The sequence below is a fragment of the Malaya genurostris genome, chromosome 1, assembly GCF_030247185.1.
Source record: "Malaya genurostris strain Urasoe2022 chromosome 1, Malgen_1.1, whole genome shotgun sequence".
Classification (NCBI taxonomy): domain Eukaryota; kingdom Metazoa; phylum Arthropoda; class Insecta; order Diptera; family Culicidae; genus Malaya; species Malaya genurostris.
This window is the reverse complement of record NC_080570.1, coordinates 48126741-48147698: the sequence shown is the minus strand read 5'-3', so window position 1 is coordinate 48147698 and position 20958 is coordinate 48126741. Positions and strand designations below refer to the sequence as shown.

The 20958-nt window shown below is 38.3% G+C and overlaps 5 protein-coding genes across 6 annotated transcripts in view; 3 read left to right on the top strand and 2 right to left on the bottom strand.

The window, feature by feature from the left end:
* Positions 1–590: 590 nt before the first annotated feature.
* LOC131438931 (THO complex subunit 3) lies at positions 591–1773 on the top strand. The gene is made up of 2 exons (XM_058609336.1): positions 591–894; positions 952–1773. Exons 1-2 carry the CDS (start codon positions 706–708, stop codon positions 1729–1731), a joined length of 969 nt encoding a protein of 322 aa, XP_058465319.1. The 5' UTR covers positions 591–705; the 3' UTR covers positions 1732–1773.
* LOC131438924 (NADPH-dependent diflavin oxidoreductase 1) lies at positions 1711–8272 on the bottom strand. The gene is made up of 5 exons (XM_058609322.1): positions 8078–8272; positions 7164–8014; positions 2699–2866; positions 2272–2591; positions 1711–2219 (listed from the first exon to the last, which is right to left on the bottom strand). The coding sequence occupies exons 2-5, from the start codon at positions 7993–7995 to the stop codon at positions 1791–1793; spliced, it is 1749 nt and encodes a 582-aa protein (XP_058465305.1). The 5' UTR covers positions 7996–8014; positions 8078–8272; the 3' UTR covers positions 1711–1790.
* Positions 6108–7162, top strand: LOC131438938 (U3 small nucleolar ribonucleoprotein protein IMP4). Its single transcript, XM_058609347.1, has one exon. It carries the CDS (start codon positions 6203–6205, stop codon positions 7136–7138), a length of 936 nt encoding a protein of 311 aa, XP_058465330.1. The 5' UTR covers positions 6108–6202; the 3' UTR covers positions 7139–7162.
* A 1429-nt stretch (positions 8273–9701) lies between the features above and the next one.
* On the top strand, positions 9702–13889 carry LOC131438877 (DNA repair protein RAD51 homolog 1). Its single transcript, XM_058609260.1, has 3 exons — positions 9702–9870; positions 9932–10238; positions 10292–13889. The coding sequence occupies exons 1-3, from the start codon at positions 9775–9777 to the stop codon at positions 10915–10917; spliced, it is 1029 nt and encodes a 342-aa protein (XP_058465243.1). The 5' UTR covers positions 9702–9774; the 3' UTR covers positions 10918–13889.
* LOC131438869 (protein similar) overlaps positions 13861–20958 on the bottom strand; it is a 403514-nt gene continuing 396416 nt past the window's right edge. For both annotated transcript variants that reach the window (XM_058609248.1, XM_058609240.1), the window contains exons 11-12: positions 17925–18009; positions 13861–16092 (exon numbers count right to left, since the gene is read on the bottom strand). In XM_058609248.1, the coding sequence (XP_058465231.1) occupies positions 15623–16092; positions 17925–18009 (555 nt within the window). In that variant the 3' untranslated portion in view covers positions 13861–15622. The remainder of the gene's footprint in view (positions 16093–17924; positions 18010–20958) is intronic.

Genomic DNA, 20958 nt, shown 5'->3' with positions numbered 1-20958 from the left:
GGTATTACATATATAAATGAACTATACTATCGGTGCACCCCTGCCAAATGAGTATCAACAAAACAACGTTGCCACGTATACCGATTTCTCGGTATTGATACATATTTTTGACCTCTATACCGAAAAATAGATATCACGCGTTTTTTGATAACGACCAATAAGCTATCCATCAACATTCACTTTGAAGAGTAATTTCGAATGACTCGGCACTCGCTGAGAGTGAGTCATAATAGTAAATGACAGGAAAAAGTTTTCTCTTTCGTCTGGTCTTAAATTTAATACTCTATCTTTCAATTTCTTTCGAAAGTGGAAGTTGACAGGTGGCTTATTGGCCATTCTAAAAAAACGCGTGATATGTACTCCTAAAATACCGATAATTCACGGATCGTACAGATAAATACCGATTTTTGTTTTTAGCTTGAATAAACATGAGAAAAGGTTGTCGCGGAACCTTTTTTTACCTAAATGAGTATTGGTGATATTTTGCTGGTACTTATGTAGAAGAGATTTTGATACCGATATGGTACAGATAGATTTTTGCGGCGAATACAGATTTTTGCAAAAATGACCTGGCAACGCTGCAACAAAACTCAAAACATATCAAATTTCCTTGTTTTGTTAAAAATTTCAGCGGCCGGGCTGAGAAAAAACAGTAGATTGCCGAAAGCATTCTAGTTTATATAAATTTTTTATTGAAAAATAGCAATGGTGTCTACAAAAACTCAAGTGGAAGAACTGCAAGATTACTTTAAATCACATAATAAAACGCGAGAAGCAACTAAAGCTCATACCGCTAAAGTTCATTCCGTTGGTTGGAACTGCGATGGACGCCGGTTGGCGTCTGGGTCTTTCGACAAGTCGGTTGTTATTTTTACTTTGGATCGAGAGCGGTTGGTATGTTTTCTATGGATCATGTTTGTGACCTATTTTAAAGGTTTTCATCTCTTACAGAACAAAGAAAGCACTTACCGTGGGCACACGGGTTCGGTGGATCAGCTATGCTGGCATGCTTCGTTACCAGATTTGTTAAGTACTGCAAGTGGAGACAAGACTGTCCGAATTTGGGACGCGCGAGCCGGTAAATGTGCTACGATCATAAATACTAAAGGAGAAAATATCAATATTACATGGTCACCGGATGGTAATACTATTGCGGTGGGCAATAAGGAAGATTTGGTGACGTTCATTGATGCTCGGATGTACAAGATTCTGGCGGAGGAACAGTTTTCATTCGAGGTTAATGAAATTGCTTGGAGCAATGGAAGTGATTTGTTCTTTTTGACAAACGGCCAGGGTTGTGTACATATTCTTAACTATCCCGATCTTAATCTGCAGCAAATCTTGAAAGCACACCCGAGCACATGCATATGTATAGAGTTTGATCCCACGGGAAAATACTTTGCTACCGGTTCAGCGGATGCCCTGGTTTCTCTATGGGATGCAGAGGAATTGGCGTGTTTGAGAGTGTTCTCCCGGTTGGACTGGCCAGTAAGAACTATTTCTTTCAGTCACGATGGTAAATTACTTGCATCGGCAAGCGAGGATCTTATCATCGATATAGGAGACACAGAGACCGGTGATAAGGTGGCCGATATTTCGGTAGACGCGGCCACGTTCACGGTCGCATGGCATCCGAAACAATACATTTTGGCTTATGCGTGCGACGATAAAGACGCAAATGATCGAAGACGTGACGCGGGAAGTTTGAAAGTTTGGGGTTTTAGCGAATAGATGTGTATTCATTTTACGTTAGAATAAACTCTTTTCTATCTATTTTCATGACAATTATTCTACGCCCACGTTTCTTCCTGATAACGGTTTTGTTTTACCATTTCCTCGACGTGCAGAGACCCAATTGCTTCTACAAGGGTTTCGCGAACAGCATCTGGCATGTTTTTAGAACTACCAGAAACCAAAAACAAGCCATTTTGTTCCACTAATAGTTTACGAAGCAAATTGGTTTGCTGGCTTAATAAATGTTGAACATATACCTTGTCTTCTTGATCTCTGGAAAATGCGCAAAATAATGTAAGTATACCAGAACTTTCCATTCGCCGAAGATCTTGTTCGCAATGAAAATCAGCTTGTGCTTTTCGACACCCAAAAAACAGTACTAGTGCTCCACTACTTCTAGGCTTAATTAGCAATTCACGCTCTTGTAGAATAGCTCGGAAGGGTGCCAATCCAGTACCAGGGCCAACCATCACTATGGGAGTAATCTGTAAAATTCAAATGCAAAAATCGACAATTTCTTTTTTTTGTCATACTCACTGTGTCCGCAGGAAGTATGAACGTTCCCCCTCGAGTCCACATTCTGAGTGCCTCTCCCGGTTGCAATCGTTTCAACCAATTTGAACACAGACCACGTCTGGGTTGTTTCAATTTGGTGTTATATTCAATCACTGCCACAAGTATTTGCAGTTTACCGCTAGCCGCTGATGAAGCAATAGAAAATGCACGCGGCTTAATTGGTTGAAACAATTCGAACAGTGCCGCCAAAGTAAGTGCCTTACAAGCATGTGGAAAATCTCCTAACACCTCCAGTATCGTACGTCGCGGTCTATTGGCGTAGGAATATAGTTCTTCTTGGCCTATTTAATAGATAGAAAAGTAAAACAAATTGGCTCAAATAACACCACCCCTAATTTTATGGAGAAAATTTGTGTAATAAAGAACTAACATGTAGACTCGAAATTACCTTCGTAGCTGGAGAATTCCTGTAACTTTTCACGTTCTAACTCATCAGTACATGTACGTGCCAGTATTGCGAAAGCTCGGGCACGAGGGATGGCAGTCAGGTCCCAGTACTGCTGTGCCAGTGTACCGAGTGTCAGCAATCTGTTGAGGATGTCAGGAACAGGCATTTCTAAAAAAATATCAAACAGTTATTGAGGAACCTAGAGAATTGTTACTTTCAAATGAGAAGCAAATTCGAATAGCTTTCATTTTTAGCATTGATCTAATTCCTTGATTTGAATATTCGTTTCAATTGACACCGGGGACGGATAAAACACGATGTCCATGATTTCTTGATCCGAGATACAAATAATCTTCGAGTTGAAACGTCTATAGTTGAAACAAAACTATCTTCACGCGTTCACGCCTGCGTTAGTTAATAGGACTTCACTTCTACTGACTACCTTATGGTGTCACAACGACGACTCGGTACTCATCGAAAGAAATTCTTGTTGTTTTCGTAAAAATAACTTTAGTCTAGTATTCTCTATAAAACAAGTAATTTGATCTCTTTTTGAATAAGAAAAAGAAATTGTGGTTTATTATAGTTTGATTATATTCCATCGAAATCGTTTCCTTATGTTCATGCAGCCGCATGAAGAAAAATGTGAACGTGTGAACACTGCTTAAACACAGCATTTGACAGCGAACTAGAACCAAATTTTCGGCTTCAAGCCAATTATATGCAGGTGATAATTGTACCACCGGGATGATCGAATCTCGTACATAGAAGTAGATGAGAGAAATGTCAAATTCGTGCGTGCCAAAATAGCAGCACTGCGCACCCATACAATTCACATGATATGTTGAATGTGATGCCGTTCGATGGCGTTGCTGAACTGAAGATTGATTTCGCTTCAAGCTGGTAGGGTCTGCTTCTAATCTAAAATAAACATTACTATTTATAACTATATTTTTATAGATTCTAAATTCTGTGCATACGCGCTACCATTTCGCCACTCTGAACCTTGTTATAGACACTCTAAAACGCAGTCAGACATGGTAGAAACGTACATCGGAATGCATAAGAACGCAGGTTTGAGTCCTGTCTCTGAGCGTATCTCTTCCCAATAAATCATCTTTTTATTCATTTTCCTTCTCCAATATATGTTATGTTTCCGCTCGGTCATTGCAAAAACTGATCTTGTATTCTAGCTTACATACAAGGGTAATGCATGCAATCAAAGACATCATATTAACAAGATATCCAGCTCTCACATTTCCCGAACAAATCATTGGCAACATCCTTTTTTGCGAGCATGACGCCCTCAGGTGAGTCCGCATCGAATCTCATACATAGAAGTAGGGGAAATAGCAGGGCTGCGCACCCATACAATTGACATGATATGTTGAATGTGATGCCGTGCGATGGCGTTGTTGAACTGAAGATTGATTTCGCTCCAAGCTGACAGGGGATGCAATGCAATTCTACCGATAAATCAGCGAAATGAAAATGCAATGCAATTCTACCGATAAATCAGCGAAATGAAAAGTTTGTTGACAGCAGCACCGGAAAGTACCGCAGTAACAAAACGTCATATTCTGCTGAACATTTCTCGGTAAATTTTTCAAAAGGGCGTATAAGCTAGTGACAGTTTCTTTTTGTTTACTTTCTTCTCTATTATCTACCAAGCGGTTTCCACGTTCATCACTCAACTCTTTGCACGAAATGATACCCGAAACTTTCGACTTTCAAACAGAATAGTGATATACACTCAGGCAAAAAATATATGGAATTTCATAATGATTTCGTATGGTTTTTAGCCACAAGAATATCGTAAGCGAATCATAAGGCCGCCTTATGAAATCACGAAAATTGGAATTCCAATAAAACGCCTTATGAAATTCATACGAACTTTTTAGGAATATTGTGCGAAATTTCTATAACAAACATAACTTCTCTCATATATTGTGGAGTTCATATGTTGTTCGTATGAAAACTATTATAGTGATAGATGAGATGTATGTTGCAGAGGTATATTGTTCATATTAATCTTATGAAATTATGATTATGGTGATTTTTGATGCATCATAAGCTTTGCCTTATGATTTTTACTACTCAATTTGCTTGAGTGTAAAAGAAAATCTTTTTAATCACATCACAATAATCGAAAGAGAGTGATTAAAGAGAAACTGTCACTTGCTTATACGTCCTTTTGAAAAATTACCCGAGATTTGGTAGAACATTACTTGCCAAGCTACACGCTTAGAAAAAGTTACTCAGAGTTCGAGTACTAGTTACTCATTTTCAAATGATACATGGAAACGTCAAAAATTGAGTAGTTACCATCAATAATAATGAGTAACTCTTACTCTAAATTTGAGTTTAACGCAAAAACTCGTTTTTTTGTTACTATTCGCAAGATCAGTCTAAAATTTGTAATAACCATTTGTAGCAACAGGTTCTATTTTTTGTTAGTGATATCACGTATTTCAAGAGTGAGTCGCTTAACACAAACGGTGTTGTGTCTGCAAAAACCACAATTTTTAGACTGTCCACTTTAGACTGGTTGTGCCATCGACGCAGTTAATGTGTCCAGAAAGGATTTGTACTGTGCTTCAGAATGGAAACAAATATGCTCAAGTGTGTCATTTATGAGGAACTAGTGTCTGATTGGTGTCTGAGCAGTACTGACGTGTGTGTTTAGCTACGATTGACACACTACTCCAAGCGATCGCTACTTGATATGATATCTTGAAGTTAGAAATCAATTGTAAACGGAATAATAAATAAACACAGTATGATTATTTTATGTATTGCGTGTCAATTACTCAATATTTTAATACAATACAATTAAAAAAGAGAAGCAATTTTACGCAAATTTGGTATATGGGAAATAAAATTTCATTCAGAATTTAACTAATTACTCTATTTTTGGCACATGGGCAAATAAAGCATTACTCAGTAAATGAGTAGATTTTACTCAAAAATCGTTCTTTCGGTGGAAGGCAGACGGATCCTTTCCAATGACCGATGAACAGGTAGCAGCTTCCTGCATTCGTTGGATATAAGTAAGTCAGCATTTGTTTAAAGCAAAGAATTCCTTATTCGAATCCTTTATTCAATTCGAATGATTGAGTAATGTTTACTCACTCGAGCTAATTTGACCATTTGTAGCACTGAGTAAATGTTACTCAGAATTTGGCAAATACCATATTTACTCAAAAGTGAGTAAACAAGCTTTGCTCACTATAGAGTAGTTCCACTTTTAACGAAAGTGAGTGAAATTGTACTCACTTTAGAGTAACATTGAACGAGCGTGTCTATCATTCAGATTTCCCAAGTTCTTTTTTGGTTCCGTGTATACAAAGCATTTATTACATTAAAGTCTCAATTCGACTCACCCCTCGTCAAAATAATTTATACTTCAAATGTCAAAACTTTCAGATATCAAGTGACTTCCACAGCAAACAAGTTCGTACACGCGTGTTTTCCACCGTAAAATTTTGGCCAAATTATTTGAAAATGCTTCGTCGCCAAGCACGACTTCGCCGGGAATACATTTATCGAAAAGCAGTCGAAAGCAAGCATAAATTATTGCAAGAAAAAAAAGCAAAAATAAAAAAGGCTCTCGAAGATCACACACCAATCCATGGAGATTTGAAGAAGGATGCTTTAACGCTGCAGGATAAACTAAAATGGAACGACGAAGGACCGAAACGAGCTGCTGAAATTGGAGGAATCAGTGGTGGAGCAAACACAGCTGATTCCCAAGACGATGAGTACCGTTATGCGGGTTGTGAAGACCCGAAAATCATGATCACCACGTCTCGTGATCCTTCTGCTAAATTGAAACAATTTGTTAAAGAGCTGAGGTTGATATTTCCTAATGCACAACGCATGAATCGTGGACACTTTGAAATGAAACAACTAATTCATGCGTGTCGAGCCAACAACGTAACGGATTTCATCGTAGTTCACGAGCATCGGGGTGTACCAGATAATTTAATTATATGCCATCTCCCTTATGGGCCAACCGCATCGTTTAATCTCTCTGACGTGGTTATGCGACATGATATTCCGGATATTGGCCCTATGAGCGAACAGAAGCCACATCTAATATTCCACAATTTCAAAACCAAGTTAGCAGAGAGGACAATGTCGATTCTAAAGTATCTGTTTCCAGTTCCGAAGGAAGATTCCAAACGAATTATGACCTTTGCTAATCACGACGATTTCATCAGCTTTAGGCATCATACGTTCAAAACAGTTGAGCGCGAGTTAGAACTGACGGAAGTTGGTCCTAGATTTCAGCTGAAACTCTACCAAATCAAGCTAGGTACCATAGATGAACTGGATGCAGCAGACACAGAATGGGTCTATCGACCGTATATGAACACTGCTGCTAAACGAAGGTTCCTTTCCGATGACGACGGTTGGCAGCAAGATGATGATGTTTAATAAAAATTAGTTAACTATCACTCACCCGAGTCAATTTCCTTCAATAGCACTACTGTTTCCTTAAACCAGTTCAAATTGTGATCTTGGAACAATTCGAACAGTCTGTCGACGTCTTCCGGTGAGTTATGCGGTCTAACATAAACCACATCGCCTGGTTTCCAATCTACGTTCTTTTTGGGAAATGTAATGAGTCTCACATCTTGAAAATGGTCCTCCGTCGTTGTCCGTCTGTTCTCTTCTACCTCAGAAACGAAAACGTTTTCTACTTTGACATTCGCATACATATCAAAACCTTTTTCGACATCCAATAATTCGGCAGTTTGTTCCACAGACCAGCGATATTCGCGAGGACTTTCCTTCAGCTTTTTCTGTCCGATCGGAATAGGGATAATTTGCATTAGTTTACCCCAAAAATCGTTGATCCATGGCATGAAAACGGCACCGTATCCTAGATCGTGTTGCTCATCACACAACCCCACTGGCAGCAACGCACTTCCTCCCAGTTGCAGTAGTCTCTTGTGCAGACGCTTAGCTACATAGTTGAACTTGGGATACCGGGAATCACCCAAACCAATGACACCAAAATGCATACCCCGAAGTGAATCGGTTGGAAGACTCTTTCGTAAGAGAAACTTCCAGAATCGTTTCATATTGTCCGGTTCTTCACCCTGGCCGTAGGTGGAACAAACCAAAACCACGAATTGTTCTTCAATCAATCGTGAAATGTCATAGCCATCCATAGCGGTAACAGAACCACGTAAATGGTACAACTTGCTATCACGCCAGATCTGCTCGGCGAGATCTTGAGCTGTTCCGGATTGACTGCCATATAGTATAGTAAGTTGTCGTCCATCCATTACTGAAGGCAATCGAAAACTGCAATAAAAATTACAATATACAGGTTTGCTTTTATGATTTGTTCCTGCGCTCAAAAACCACCTGCTGATAATAAGTTTCTAAAATGTGAAGCAACAAATGGAATCAATACACGAACCACGAATACACATAATTCAAATCTCGATTTATTTAATTCGTGACTACTAACGATCCGGAAAAGTTTTAACAACGATTAATTCATTACAGATGAAAACATTATCGTACAAAAAAATGATACAAGTGAAATAATCAGCTGATTACCAATACAACTTTACTGACAGAGTTTAAGAAACAGCGCACCTTTCAATCAAGATGTAATAGCAAAAGGTGATCGATCTAGTACAGTTTGGTTGCAAACTTTCAAAAAACAACACGAAAAATAAAAAAAAATTTATTTTACTATTTTCACTGAAAATCATTTTTACCTATTTTTGAGGAGAAATCATTCATTGTCGAGCTCTTCTACTCACATACGCATGGATGCCAGATGGCTGACTAAACGCTGCCAGCTGGAAAAATATGACTGGCAGACATTCTGGTGACCGACTGCCTCACCGCTGCCAGATATACAACTCAAACGATACAACCGTATCCACCAGGATTTTCCCACATTGAAATCTTTGACATTTTCAGCGAAGGTGAGAAGATGAAAACGCTCGGCTAACTTAGATACAGGCGACTTTGTTTTGTCAAATTGGATTTGACAACCGTCACTGAATCAATTCTGGTAGCCGTCTGGTGGCCATGGCTGCCCAGGTAGCCAAAACGCTAAGCGGGTATAAGCTTCCAAAATTAGGTCGTTATCTACTCAAACATTGACTTGATCGTAAAAAATGGCTGTTCACTCAATATTTCTGAAAGTTTCGTATGAATGTCGTAAGGCTTTTTATTGAAATTCCAATTTCCGCGAATTCATAAGACGGTCTTATGCTGTGAACCATTTAGTTTGGTTAAAATCTTACACTTAAATGGTTATTTTGTGTCGAGTAATTAAATTTAATTAAAACTGCGGTCCATTTCAAAGTTTGACGAATGGAAAGTTATGTGGGTTTATTTTGCACTGAAAATAATTTTGACTAAAGAATTGATATTAGAATTTTCTTTGCAAGAATTTTTTCAGTGTCGGAAAATAATCATCGATTTGTCAAAAATAACCATGCTCTTGAGCAGGGTTATTTTTGACAACATCAAAATAACCATTCGAGTGTCAGATTTTAACCAAAAGTTAAAATTAACCACGAAATGGTGCACAGCCTTAGGATTCGCATGCGATATTCTTGTGGCTAAAAACCATACAAAATCATTATGAAATTCCATATATTTTTTGCCTGAGTGAACAGCTCATCGATTTATCATAAATTGATCAGGTTGATTATAGTATATTCTATAATTTCGTAGTCGAAACATCCATCGATGTTTTTCTCCATTTGTTGTCAGTGTTAGATTCGTTCTTCTTCATTTACCTTATTGAGGTAAACGAATTTTGGCAAAAATGGCTGGCAGCCGTCTGGGGGGAAATGCGTCAGCCGCGTAAAAGTGGGCGTCAATAAAATTATTTATAAGATATGCGTATAATTTCCTCTCCGTGTATGCTTCTTAATTATAACGTATATTTATTTTACAGTGTTGAATTACCATACACTTATCTAGATAACATTTGACAGCGCGCAATATTCCAGTTTTTTTTTTTTCAAAAACTAAATATTGTTTCCTCACAGGAAAAGTTAAATTATTCCGAATTTGAGGAAAATAATTGCAGAATGGCAGCGCAAAAAGAAGCGGAACGCTCTGCTTCTTCTGTAACAAACGACCAAGACGAGGATGACTACGGACCGATATTGATTGGTAAACTTGAGGTATGTATGAAATTTGTACGGTACAGTTTCGTGTTTAAACGCGATAACATTGTAAACGTAGGTAAATGGAATCACTGCACAAGACATCAAAAAACTTGCGGAGGCCGGTTTTCACACGGTCGAGGCAGTTGCATTCGCCCCGAAAAAGCAGTTAATTGCGATTAAGGGTATTTCCGAGGCCAAAGCTGATAAAATATTGTTGGAAGCAACAAAACTGGTTCCGATGGGTTTCACGACGGCAACCGATTATCATCAGAAACGCTCGGAAATCATTCAACTGACCACGGGTTCAAAAGAACTCGATAAACTGCTGGGTGGTGGAATTGAAACTGGAAGTATAACGGAAATGTTTGGGGAGTTCAGAACAGGTCAGTAGGTGCGTGTTACCAAAGGAATCGTAAAGCCAACCTTCTGCTTTCAGGTAAAACTCAACTCTGTCACACGCTTGCAGTCACATGCCAGCTTCCGGTTAGTCAGAATGGTGGTGAAGGGAAATGTTTATACATCGATACTGAGGGTACATTCAGACCGGAGCGTCTACTAGCCGTTGCTGAACGGTACAAACTAGTCGGGGCGGATGTGCTTGATAATGTCGCGTACGCTCGTGCCTACAATTCCGATCATCAGATGCAGCTACTGATTCAAGCGTCTGCTATGATGGCTGAATCCCGATACGCTCTGGTTATCGTTGACAGTGCCACAGCACTATTTCGAACGGATTATAGCGGCCGGGGTGAACTCAATGCCCGACAGGTTAGTTTGGGCAAATTTCTGCGAATGCTTCTCCGGTTGGCGGATGAGTTCGGCGTGGCCGTGGTCATCACCAATCAAGTGGTAGCTCAAGTTGACGCATCGGCCATGTTCACACCCGATCCCAAGAAACCGATAGGGGGACACATCATTGCACACGCCTCCACAACTCGCCTGTACCTGAGAAAGGGAAGGGGAGACACCAGAATATGCAAAATTTATGATTCGCCCTGCCTACCGGAAAGCGAAGCCATGTACGCCATCAACGCGGATGGGATTGGAGACGTGAAGGAATGATCGGTGTCGGAGTATTTGAGGCCGCACGAAAAGAGCGACTTTGTTTGCGTGATTTAACATGTTATTTATAGTCTGAATTTCAGGGAGAAATAATCTGATTACAAGCTTATGTTTTGCAAACTTTTTAGTTTTTTTCACTATTTAAGTAAATAGTTGTAACGCATAGGGGCTGGAGTCGATTGGGAGACTTATTATCTTTCTCCGGATATGACCAATATAGCTAATATAACGTTTCATTTTGGAAAAAAATAGGGAAGTTCTTATTCGTTACGCGATAGTATTTTAAAATTTTCTTTAGTTTCTACAAATAAGCACCCATATTCTGTATTTCTATCGAGTGATGCTTTTGTATGCAAGACTCGAACTCGATCGGGCTACAGAATGCATAATTTCGTATTCGATCGGCACAATCCGATTCGAACGAAATACGAACGGAATATTTATCGACTGATTTAATAAAAAGGATTTTTAAACTCCCGAATAGTACACCTATTAAGTCGTATCATAATATCTTAGTCAAATCTTGACCGATTTGTACAAGATTAAGTCTGTTTGCTAAGCCGGCTGTCGCATAGGTTAACCCTTATGTTAAACTCTCATGAGAGTTTGTGCAACAATCGGTCAATTAATCGATTGATCCGTCTTCCGATTGTACCGACGAAACCCTACTAAGTCGGTGGGATAATCGAGAGGATTTTCTACGGGGTTATACTAACAAATATCCTTCTCCTGCGACACTTGTGCAGAGCACAGTTGTATATAGGGCCTCTAGTAAAAACAAGTGTTGGATTAACATCCCTCCTCATTTTTAGTCGATCTACGTTCGGGCCTGGCCGACACCGGTTCTGATCAAGGAACTCTAAGGTTACCGGAAGATGTACATTGAATGATGATTTGCCAGCCCCAGCTCTGATCATCTACGAATTCTCTGTACAATTTCAGCTAATCCCGATCAGTAACGGAGTTGCAACCAGGGGTGGTCGCTCAAATTTTAGCTCACTATTTAAGTAAATCGTTGTAATGCACGACATATTACTCAAAACATTGCGCAGTTAATTTCTGGTTGCTTTCATGTTTATACTAGCAATAGAAACTGATGCAGACCTAACAAGCGTAAGCAAAGACGGTGACCCTACCCTCATATATCTGCTGCATATGAGGTGGTATAGTTTTTGTTGAGAAAAAATAAAAGTTTCCAGTGCCATTGGATTTTAAAATTAAACAAGCAAAATAACAAATAATCTCAAACATTTTGCATTACAACTTAAGCTTGTACCAGGACTGATGGTTTAAAGTTAGATGTATGTACGATGTTTGAAAGTGTGATTGATTCGAACGTAAACAGTAATACGAATTTGACATACTTTCGAACGTATCGCATACGGCCGTAAACAAGAATGAGGGAAAACAATGTGACATTTATATGAAATTCATATAGAATCTAGAGGTAACGATGTATTCTATCGTTTAGGTGTGCATTTCAGAGAAATGTAGCTCGATTTCCACTAAATATCAACAGTTTTGACACTCATTTTATGAGTTAAGTGTATATTCTCATGAATGATGCTAGGGTACAAATCAGTTTCGGTGTACTAAGCGCTTCAGATACATGTGTGACCAAGATTCTTCTGTATATACAGATTACTGAATTTTTGCAAGAAACACAGATTTTTGATAGCGTGAATTAAAAATTGAAGGATGATAAAGATAAATATATACAATATAATGGTACTGTTTTTTTCTCGAAGCCAAAACATTATCCTGATTCTGTGTTAATTCTGGAAAGAGGATAAAACTTTCATAAAAGAGAATATCAAGGACAGATGTCCTCATGCAGTGAACACAGATGTTCCTTATGCTTTCAAAAATGGCTTCTGATAAGATGGAAAGAAGATGGTTGCGGTTATAGCGTAAGGTAGTAAAAGAAAAAGATTTCCAATTGCATTATACCTAATTAACGAAAGCGAAAATAATCAGACTAAGTTCTCACTTTCAGCTTATATTTTAAAAGATTGTCATCAAATCATCATTTTGAGAGGCTCAAGCACAACTTCCAGCGTTTTTCCAACTACAGCATAATTAAATTCAGACCAAGAAAAGTTTGGTATCTTTAAATTTGGATTCTAAAGACTTTTTTATTCGGTTGTGCTTCGATTTCTTATCACTTCCATATAGAGATTTTCAATGGAGGCTTCTGATCCCCTGATACAGATTTACAGATTTTTCTTCCAAAAAATGCAGATTTAAATGTGGCAACCCTGGCTGTTAATGTCTCCGCACAGTACGAAATCTACTCAGGCAAAATGATCTTCGAAAGTCATAAGAACGAATTATGACTTTCAGATATACGGATTATAAATGTATTCCAAAAATTAGTCTTATGATAGAGAGGGGAGAATCTTCAAGACTTCAACACTAGAAAATCATGAAATTCACGAGTTTTTGAATCAATCTCATTTGTCACGTTTTATGATAATCATTTATATCCAGCCATGAGACCTAAAGAAAGTAGACAGATATTTTACAAGAAAGTTTATTTTGTGTTCTAATAAACTTCCAACTAAATTAACTTCAAATTATTTGAACGACTTTCAAATGCACTGGAAGTTTCTGGTCAAGACTGATATCTATTATTTAATATTGCTATGGAATGTGCGAGAAGAAGAGCAGTAATCGACAGGAGCGTAACAAGACCCAGTGCAAATGATTTTTGAAAAAGACAAAGAGCAGCACAACGAGTAAAGTCGATCGAGGAGGGATCCTGAAGTAGTAAAGGTGCCATGAGTGACTGACGATGAATGGTCATCGACCGTGTTATTTGGAGATGTGTACATGTGCGAAAAAAGGATTTCCTTGGACTAGACGCTAAGTAGATGAAGAAAAACTCCATTCGACATAGTTTGGATGTGATATATGAATAAATAATGCATAAGACAACTCATGTACTATACAACTAATATGGTTATAAATTCTTTGTATTACCATTAAATTTACGGTTTACATGTAAAGCACTACAGTTTTACAAATATATGGGAGTAAAATTTTGCTTGATTTGTACCCTATTTTACTCAAGAAACAGGAAAAACGGTTATAACTGTTGTGTGAGTTTTCCATATCAATAAAAGGTGCTTGTTATGATAATTAGCATGAATTCCATCAACTGAATTTGTAATAATCAAAATGCTTTTTTATTCTAAAAATTTTAAGAAAAAAATGCAACCCGTTTAACATATGTTTTAAAGTTTATTATAATTACTCATTTGCATCTTAGAACATGTTTGCGCGGATATTGCTTGAATGGTTTTGTATTCAAACTATCAGTTTAAATAATTATGGATCAAATAACTGGTGGACAAAGTTTTTGCAATATCTTTTTACTGCTAGTTTTTCCAAATAATCCGGGCGTCTACAAGTTTCAAATTTTCATTTCAAATCATTGGTAACTAGTGCATGAAACATTTTCCGCTTGCTGTACGCTGTATTTGCCTGTTTGATCAATATGAAATAAAAATATTCGGTAAAGATTTCATTCCAGCAATCAAAAAATGTATATTTGATGTATTAGTTTATACACAGACGATTCGGGTGTTTTTTTTTCTTCATTTTTGTAGCACTGCTGTGCCTTATATGAATGATAAAAAGTTTACTTCATACATCGAGTGAGATTATTTGTTTCGATTTATTTAAAAAAATGTACCAGTATAGAAATACTACCAGTATCTGTCTTTTTAGCACTGATCAGCTGGAAGAGCTGGATTTTGCTCCCATTCGGTGTGCTATACTTTCAAATATCCTTGTACTTTCGTTGAATGATTGTGACGAACGAACTGTTAATCCTAACTTACCGTCACCCAGAGAAAAAAGAATCAAACTTCCAAATATAGTGAAACTGAACACGTGAACTTGACTACGATCTAATTATGGCTAGTACCATCAACAACACAAATAAAACTAGAGAAAAATATAATGCTTCAACAATCTCGCTTAATATCTAAAAGACACCACTTTGACCAACTTCATCTGCTTTTTGTTTTTTTTCTGTTACTATCACGCTAACGCTTGTATTGTTACTTTATTTAAACAAAAAATTACTTGTTGTGTATCCTCTGAGCATTATCGGTTGATTTGGGATTAGTTTCTTTAAGTTTTAACATTTATCTGGAAAATTTATGAGAACAAGGAGTCGACGTTAAGTCAGGCAGTACTAAGTGGCAAATGAAATGATAACATTAAATCAGTAATTCCGTCAGCTACTTTCTACCATTTTACAAATATTACCTAATGATCATTTTCAAAATCATGCGTGGATTCACACGTCAAATTAGTATTTTTTTAATATAACCAAATGTCACTTAGTTCGGCTTGACTTCACTTAGACTATTTGTTATTTGAAATTGAAATGCGTATAAGAAAATGGCGCGCAAGGAACCCGTTTTTTTTTAAATAAAACAAGTGATTCCGGAGACTACGAATGTGACAAAACTGTTGATGAATTTATTGTTCTCTTGCCGCTTTTAGTCAATTGATTAAAAATTAAATTCATTGATTGGAGTATCGAAACAAATTTCCTGTGTTGTGACAAATCGTCCATTTTCTGCTTTCGAGAAACTTAGTACAAACTAGGTCAAACATTTATGGGTTATCTAAGAATTACTGAAATGATCTTTTCCGTAGTAATAAAAAAAACTTAAAGTTTCTCGCACAATCATATGAGATTACTTTGCAGTATCTCGTTCACCGGTATGGTCATCTCGAAGTCGTGCTCCTCGTCCTCCAGCTCGGTGCGCAATCTACTGATGGCCATGGCCGGATCGAGCACGGTCAGCAAATTGCCGGCGTCATCTTCATCGTGCAGCATGCCTAGTTGAGCCGTCGGTGTGGTAGCCATCGATTTCGGCATTCTTGACACTACACTGCAGCTCGGTGAGAGGCCATAGTTTGCCGATATCTTCTTGGGATCTAAGCCCTGCAGCTGAATGGCACGCCATAGTTCCAAATCGGACGGTGTCAGCAGGTTCGGCGAAACCGTCATCATGAAATCGTCGTCAGCATCCAGACAACCACCGTTCCGCTTGAAAGACATCCGGCCCTCGTCGGTTTGGATGGTCAACGGAGTGGTCATGCCCATCATTGGATTGGCCAGTATCGGGATGCAATCTTCCTCGTCGTCGGTTACTGCAGAGAGAATTAAACGAATTGATTATTGTTGTATTCACAATAATATAAAATATTGTAACATAAATCAACAAATACAAGGTCCGGCACTCGAAGTGTAACCAATTAAAAAGGCCATAAATTCAGTTTGGAAAATTACTTTTACTTAATTCAAAGTACAAAATGTGTAAAAATAATACAAAATTCAGAATCAATTCACTTTTGCTCGATATGACCACCTTTTGCCTTGACTTGATGACTTGAGAGAGCGAAGGAGTTGCTTCGTTTGGCCGAATGTGACTTGCAGGTATTTTGGCCCACTCGCGGACAATAACTTTTTTCAGCGCCTCGAGACTGGTGTATCTTTTTGTTCGGACTTTGCTCTCCAAAATGGCCCACAGAGAATAATCCATTGGATTCACATCTGGTGAATTCGAGAGCCATTGTGTGGACGTGATGAAGTTCGGAACGTTGTTTTTCAGTCATTCTTGGTTCGCTCGAGCTTTGTGAGACGGTGCCGAGTCCTGCTGAAACGTCCATGGTCTGCCACCGAAATATTTGTCTGCCCACGGCTTCAAAGCAACCTCCAGAATACTTTCCCGATAATATGTCGCATTTACCTTGACGCCAGGCTCGATGAAAACGATTGGAGAGCGCCCATCTGCGGTTACAGCGGCCCAAACCATTATCTGTTGCGGGTGCTGCCTCCTGGTGGCCAATCGATGACTCAAATTCTCGTATGAACGGTCGGTCAAGTAAACCCTATCGTTTTGAGAGTTTACGAATTGCTCAATTGGAAAAATTTTCTCGTCAGAAAATACAATGTTCGGAAATTGACCGCTTTCGGCCAAACGAAGCAACTCCTTTGCTCTCTCAAGTCATCAAGTCAAGGCAAAGGGTGGTCATATCGAGAAAAAGTGAATTGATTCTGAATTTTGTATTATTTTTACACATTTTGTACTTTGAATTAAGTAAAAGTAATTTTCCAAACTGAATTTATGGCCTTTTTAATTGGTTACACTTCGAGTGCCGGACCCTGTACATTATTTTGAAAGAATAGTAGTTTAGTACCGAGAATTCAATTATTTCTATCACCTCATGAAACAAATATATAAACACTGACTAAATGTAAATTGGTATGTCCCTCGAGCGCCGCTTGCAAGCTTCTTATGTTGGTAATCGAAAACCATTGACAGAGGTTTGTTTACACTGGTGCAAGTTTGATCAAAGTAGTCGATCCCTTTCAGAAATAACATGAAATGGAACTCGAAAGAAGAAAATATATTTTTCAAGTTCCAGGCAAGCTAAAGTGCTGAAGATGCCGAAAATAAAACAGTTTGGTGAGTGCTCCAAACCTTGAAGAAAACCCTGCACGGATAAAAATCCATTGCCGGTATCGTGATTAAGAAATTATGAAAATCATGAAACGTGTCTTCTCATGAAATCATTCCTATTGGTAATGATATTATGAGCTAAATGATTTAAATCATGAAAATTTTTATGATATTTGCTAACAAAATCATCAGTAACAGGCATGGTCTCATGAGAAGACACGTTTCATGATTTTCGTAATTTCTTAATCATGGTACCGGCAATGGATTTTTATCCGTGTGCACATCCTCGACAATAACATTCCAAGTTTACATCGAAAAATTGGTTGAAATTCGTCTACCAGTTGAAAAAAAACTGGGCATTTTCAAAATAGCGACTTTGATGAAGCGACAAGGGATACATTTGTATTAAAATTGATATCGCATCATAAGCACACTACCGTATAACACGTATTCAAATTCTCGGTGAAGTGAAAAATAGTATAATAATACAAATAAGCAAAAAAACTGGACTCCACTTACGCTGACTGTCGCCTGGCGGCATCGATTGTTGGCTGGATTCGTCTTCGGCAATAAGAATCTCCGGTGGTGATGCGGGGATGTCGTTCTGCAAGAGCACAAAAACGAGATTAACACTCTGGATAATATAGTTCTTTCCAAATACAACGCAAAGTAAAACGCCAAACTAATGTTTGAATTACTATTAGCTTTGCTAGTTTGGAAAGGCATCTGTAGTAGGGGAGATTTGACTGTACATTTGATACAACGAAGCTTCATCTCTACGAGTCCTATATTTTACATTTTATCATCATCAGTAGACCAACATCATTATTCCTCATTGTTGTAGACTAAACTAAGTTAACTTAACGTGTTCACAAGGTTTGGGTTTCTATTCTAATTGTGTTTGGGTTTCTTTTCAATGTTGATGAACCAAGCAATGACAGTCGACGAATATCTGTGTTTAAAACGAGAATTATCTGTGTTCGTGAGGTGCTCGTTTCACGAAAAAACAAAACAGATCAATTAGACCTTTGACCTCTCTTCCGCCTTGTGAGGTACACTTGCTACATCTTTCCCCTGGGAATACTTCTTGAATCTCCTCTAAGACGAGAGTATTATCTGTACTGGTCAAGAAGTATCGATTCTCGTAAAATTCGATCGGTTCCACATGAAATCCTCCTGCTAGGGACACTTGCTACTTCTTCCACCCACATTAACATACCCTTATGACTACTTCCCAAATGCAATAAGTATCTGTATCAAGTTTGGTTGAAATCTGTTCGACTGATCCGGAGTTATGATGGATCATATGATCGTTTATTTTTGTTGACCAAGAGACGCAAAACAAACAAATTTATCACATTGCCAATACATATGTGTGTGTGCGTGCTGGATGAGTTGAGGAAAACCTTTACTTACCGCTACTTTGATTCGCAAAAAAATATGTAAAAGTTAGTAACATTTTAACAACGCAGAAATTCGAATTGAGTTTGAATTAAGTAATATTTTTGGATTGTCACTTGTCAAACATAAACGTGCGAGCCGACAAAATTTCGCTAGGCCCGGCAAGTAGCTCTATGCCCGGCACTAGCAGATGGTAACCCTAGACATTGCCGTCCGGGGGAAAATCTGCCCGTACAAAAGGATTTGAGCTCAAAAATTCTCCGACATGGTCTAAAAGGAAACGAAAAAAAAAATAGAGCGGAGAACATTACTCGAAATCAAAAATGCAATCGCCAATCCCCATTAATCAAATCAAAAATGCTAACGAAAGCTGGTCAATCGAAGAGTTTCAGCTGAAACTGAAAACAACTCTTTTATGGGACTATTCGACTTAAGCTTCGAATGAAACCAAAAATTCATTCATTACAGAATCCACGTTCCCTTGTGTAGAGTAACGACGTCACATGTTCCGCGCTCTGCTTGGTGGAAATCGATATTTTGCTATCCACGTCACACTTCTAGCAGCCAGTCACGTGTACGCACCAAATACCACCCAACACCCAACCGTACGATCGTCTGGAGTGCCACCAAAATACCAAACACAGAGAAACACCCCACACACATACATCCAGTATTCTAACTCTGCACAGCATCCACAGCACGGAAAGAGAAATCGCAGGCGATGAGATTTTCTCGGCGCGTTTTCCAGGTCTGGCCAAGCTCCAAGCTAATATTTTACGAAAAGTGAAAGTAGGGAAACGAGACTTTCGTGTGGAGTAAAATTGCACACCATTCCACTTTCTCCCTTTTTGTAGAACCAGGGTCATGAGTATGTGTGATAGTAGCGAATTAATACAGGATATTAATTCGCTACTATTAATACTATGCCAAAAACAGTGGTTGGTGATCCACGATGCTATCGTAGTAGTTAGTGTCACGTGACATTCATTTATTAAATATATTGCAATCCGTTAACGAAAATCAGAACATGGAACTGGAAAACCTCCCTGTATATTCTTCTTTAACACCGGAATTGTAAAACCATTTCCACAATCGTTGTCTGAACTTATCACGTCTTGTAGCAAGTTTCTTTGTTTAAATTTCGATGTTACGTTCTCAGTAGAATTTCACTTTAGGGGTTTTGTACAAAAGAAAAAGATGGCTTCATTCATTTCATTGATTCCATAGAAAACTGCCAACAATAAATGAAATGAGCGGGAAAAGGAACTCGCTTTAATTTTTAATTTGGATGCTAATTGATATTAGGGCTCCTAGATGAAAGTGGCCTGAATCGAGCGAAGGACTAGTTGGGTTGTATGGTAATGAGTGTAGTTTTTTACTTCTGCCAATTCAAGTGCTTAGTTCGGGTCTTCTTTTTGCGGAATGTTGATTTTGTTTGATTTGATTTTGCATCTAAAATGCTTTTTGTCCAAATCAATCTGAAAAATAGTTTTACTTGTGAACTTTGAAATTATTAAATTGATTTTCCTTTATTCCGCTTTCGGCCTGTCTTTGCATAAAATGTTCGTTTAAGTTGAACTGCTTGGTGGCATAAAAATACCCATGCAGCATCAATCATAGTAACCCATGAGTCAGCAGACAAAATTTGACAAGTGTATCAGTAGCACTCTAACCGTGATGGCAAAAACAGTGAAACAACTCCGTTCAGAAGTATACGCGTTCAAAGAATGGAACCCCGCCATGTAGAAAACAGACACCGTGCGGCACTTTGTGGTCGCCGGCTATGCCCGTTCCGGCATCTACAACATCTTGGCACTATTAGACAATAATCAGAGCATCGTAAGAAAGCCAGGGGTGGAATCATGTAAGGTGATTATCACCAAGTGATCAACACTTTTGAAAATTTGGAATCATGTAAGGTGATAATCACCAAGTTCTGTCACCACTGGTGAAAAGCTAATATCACTATCAAACGTTGGCATTACGTAAGGTGATAGTCACCACGATTTAATCACCTTCATGTCAAAATGGAGGTGATAGCAATTTAGTTATCACTTTCAGTAGTGATTTGATTTTTTGAGAAGTGGCTTTATAAATTATTGTCTGTTAGGTGAATTTTAAGCCACTGATATATTATGTATTGGTCGGAGAG

Coding starts and splice junctions, on each gene's coding strand:
- LOC131438877 (XM_058609260.1), top strand. CDS start 9,775: ATGGCAGCGCAAAAAGAAGCGGAACGCTCTGCTTCTTCTGTAACAAAC. Junction 9,871..9,931: donor TATTGATTGGTAAACTTGAG/GTATGTATGAAA, acceptor TTGTAAACGTAG/GTAAATGGAATCACTGCACA. Junction 10,239..10,291: donor GTTTGGGGAGTTCAGAACAG/GTCAGTAGGTGC, acceptor TTCTGCTTTCAG/GTAAAACTCAACTCTGTCAC.
- LOC131438924 (XM_058609322.1), bottom strand. CDS start 7,995: ATGGATGGACGACAACTTACTATACTATATGGCAGTCAATCCGGAACA. Junction 2,592..2,698: donor GGAATTCTCCAGCTACGAAG/GTAATTTCGAGT, acceptor TCTATTAAATAG/GCCAAGAAGAACTATATTCC. Junction 2,220..2,271: donor TCATACTTCCTGCGGACACA/GTGAGTATGACA, acceptor TGAATTTTACAG/ATTACTCCCATAGTGATGGT.
- LOC131438931 (XM_058609336.1), top strand. CDS start 706: ATGGTGTCTACAAAAACTCAAGTGGAAGAACTGCAAGATTACTTTAAA. Junction 895..951: donor CTTTGGATCGAGAGCGGTTG/GTATGTTTTCTA, acceptor CATCTCTTACAG/AACAAAGAAAGCACTTACCG.
- LOC131438938 (XM_058609347.1), top strand. CDS start 6,203: ATGCTTCGTCGCCAAGCACGACTTCGCCGGGAATACATTTATCGAAAA.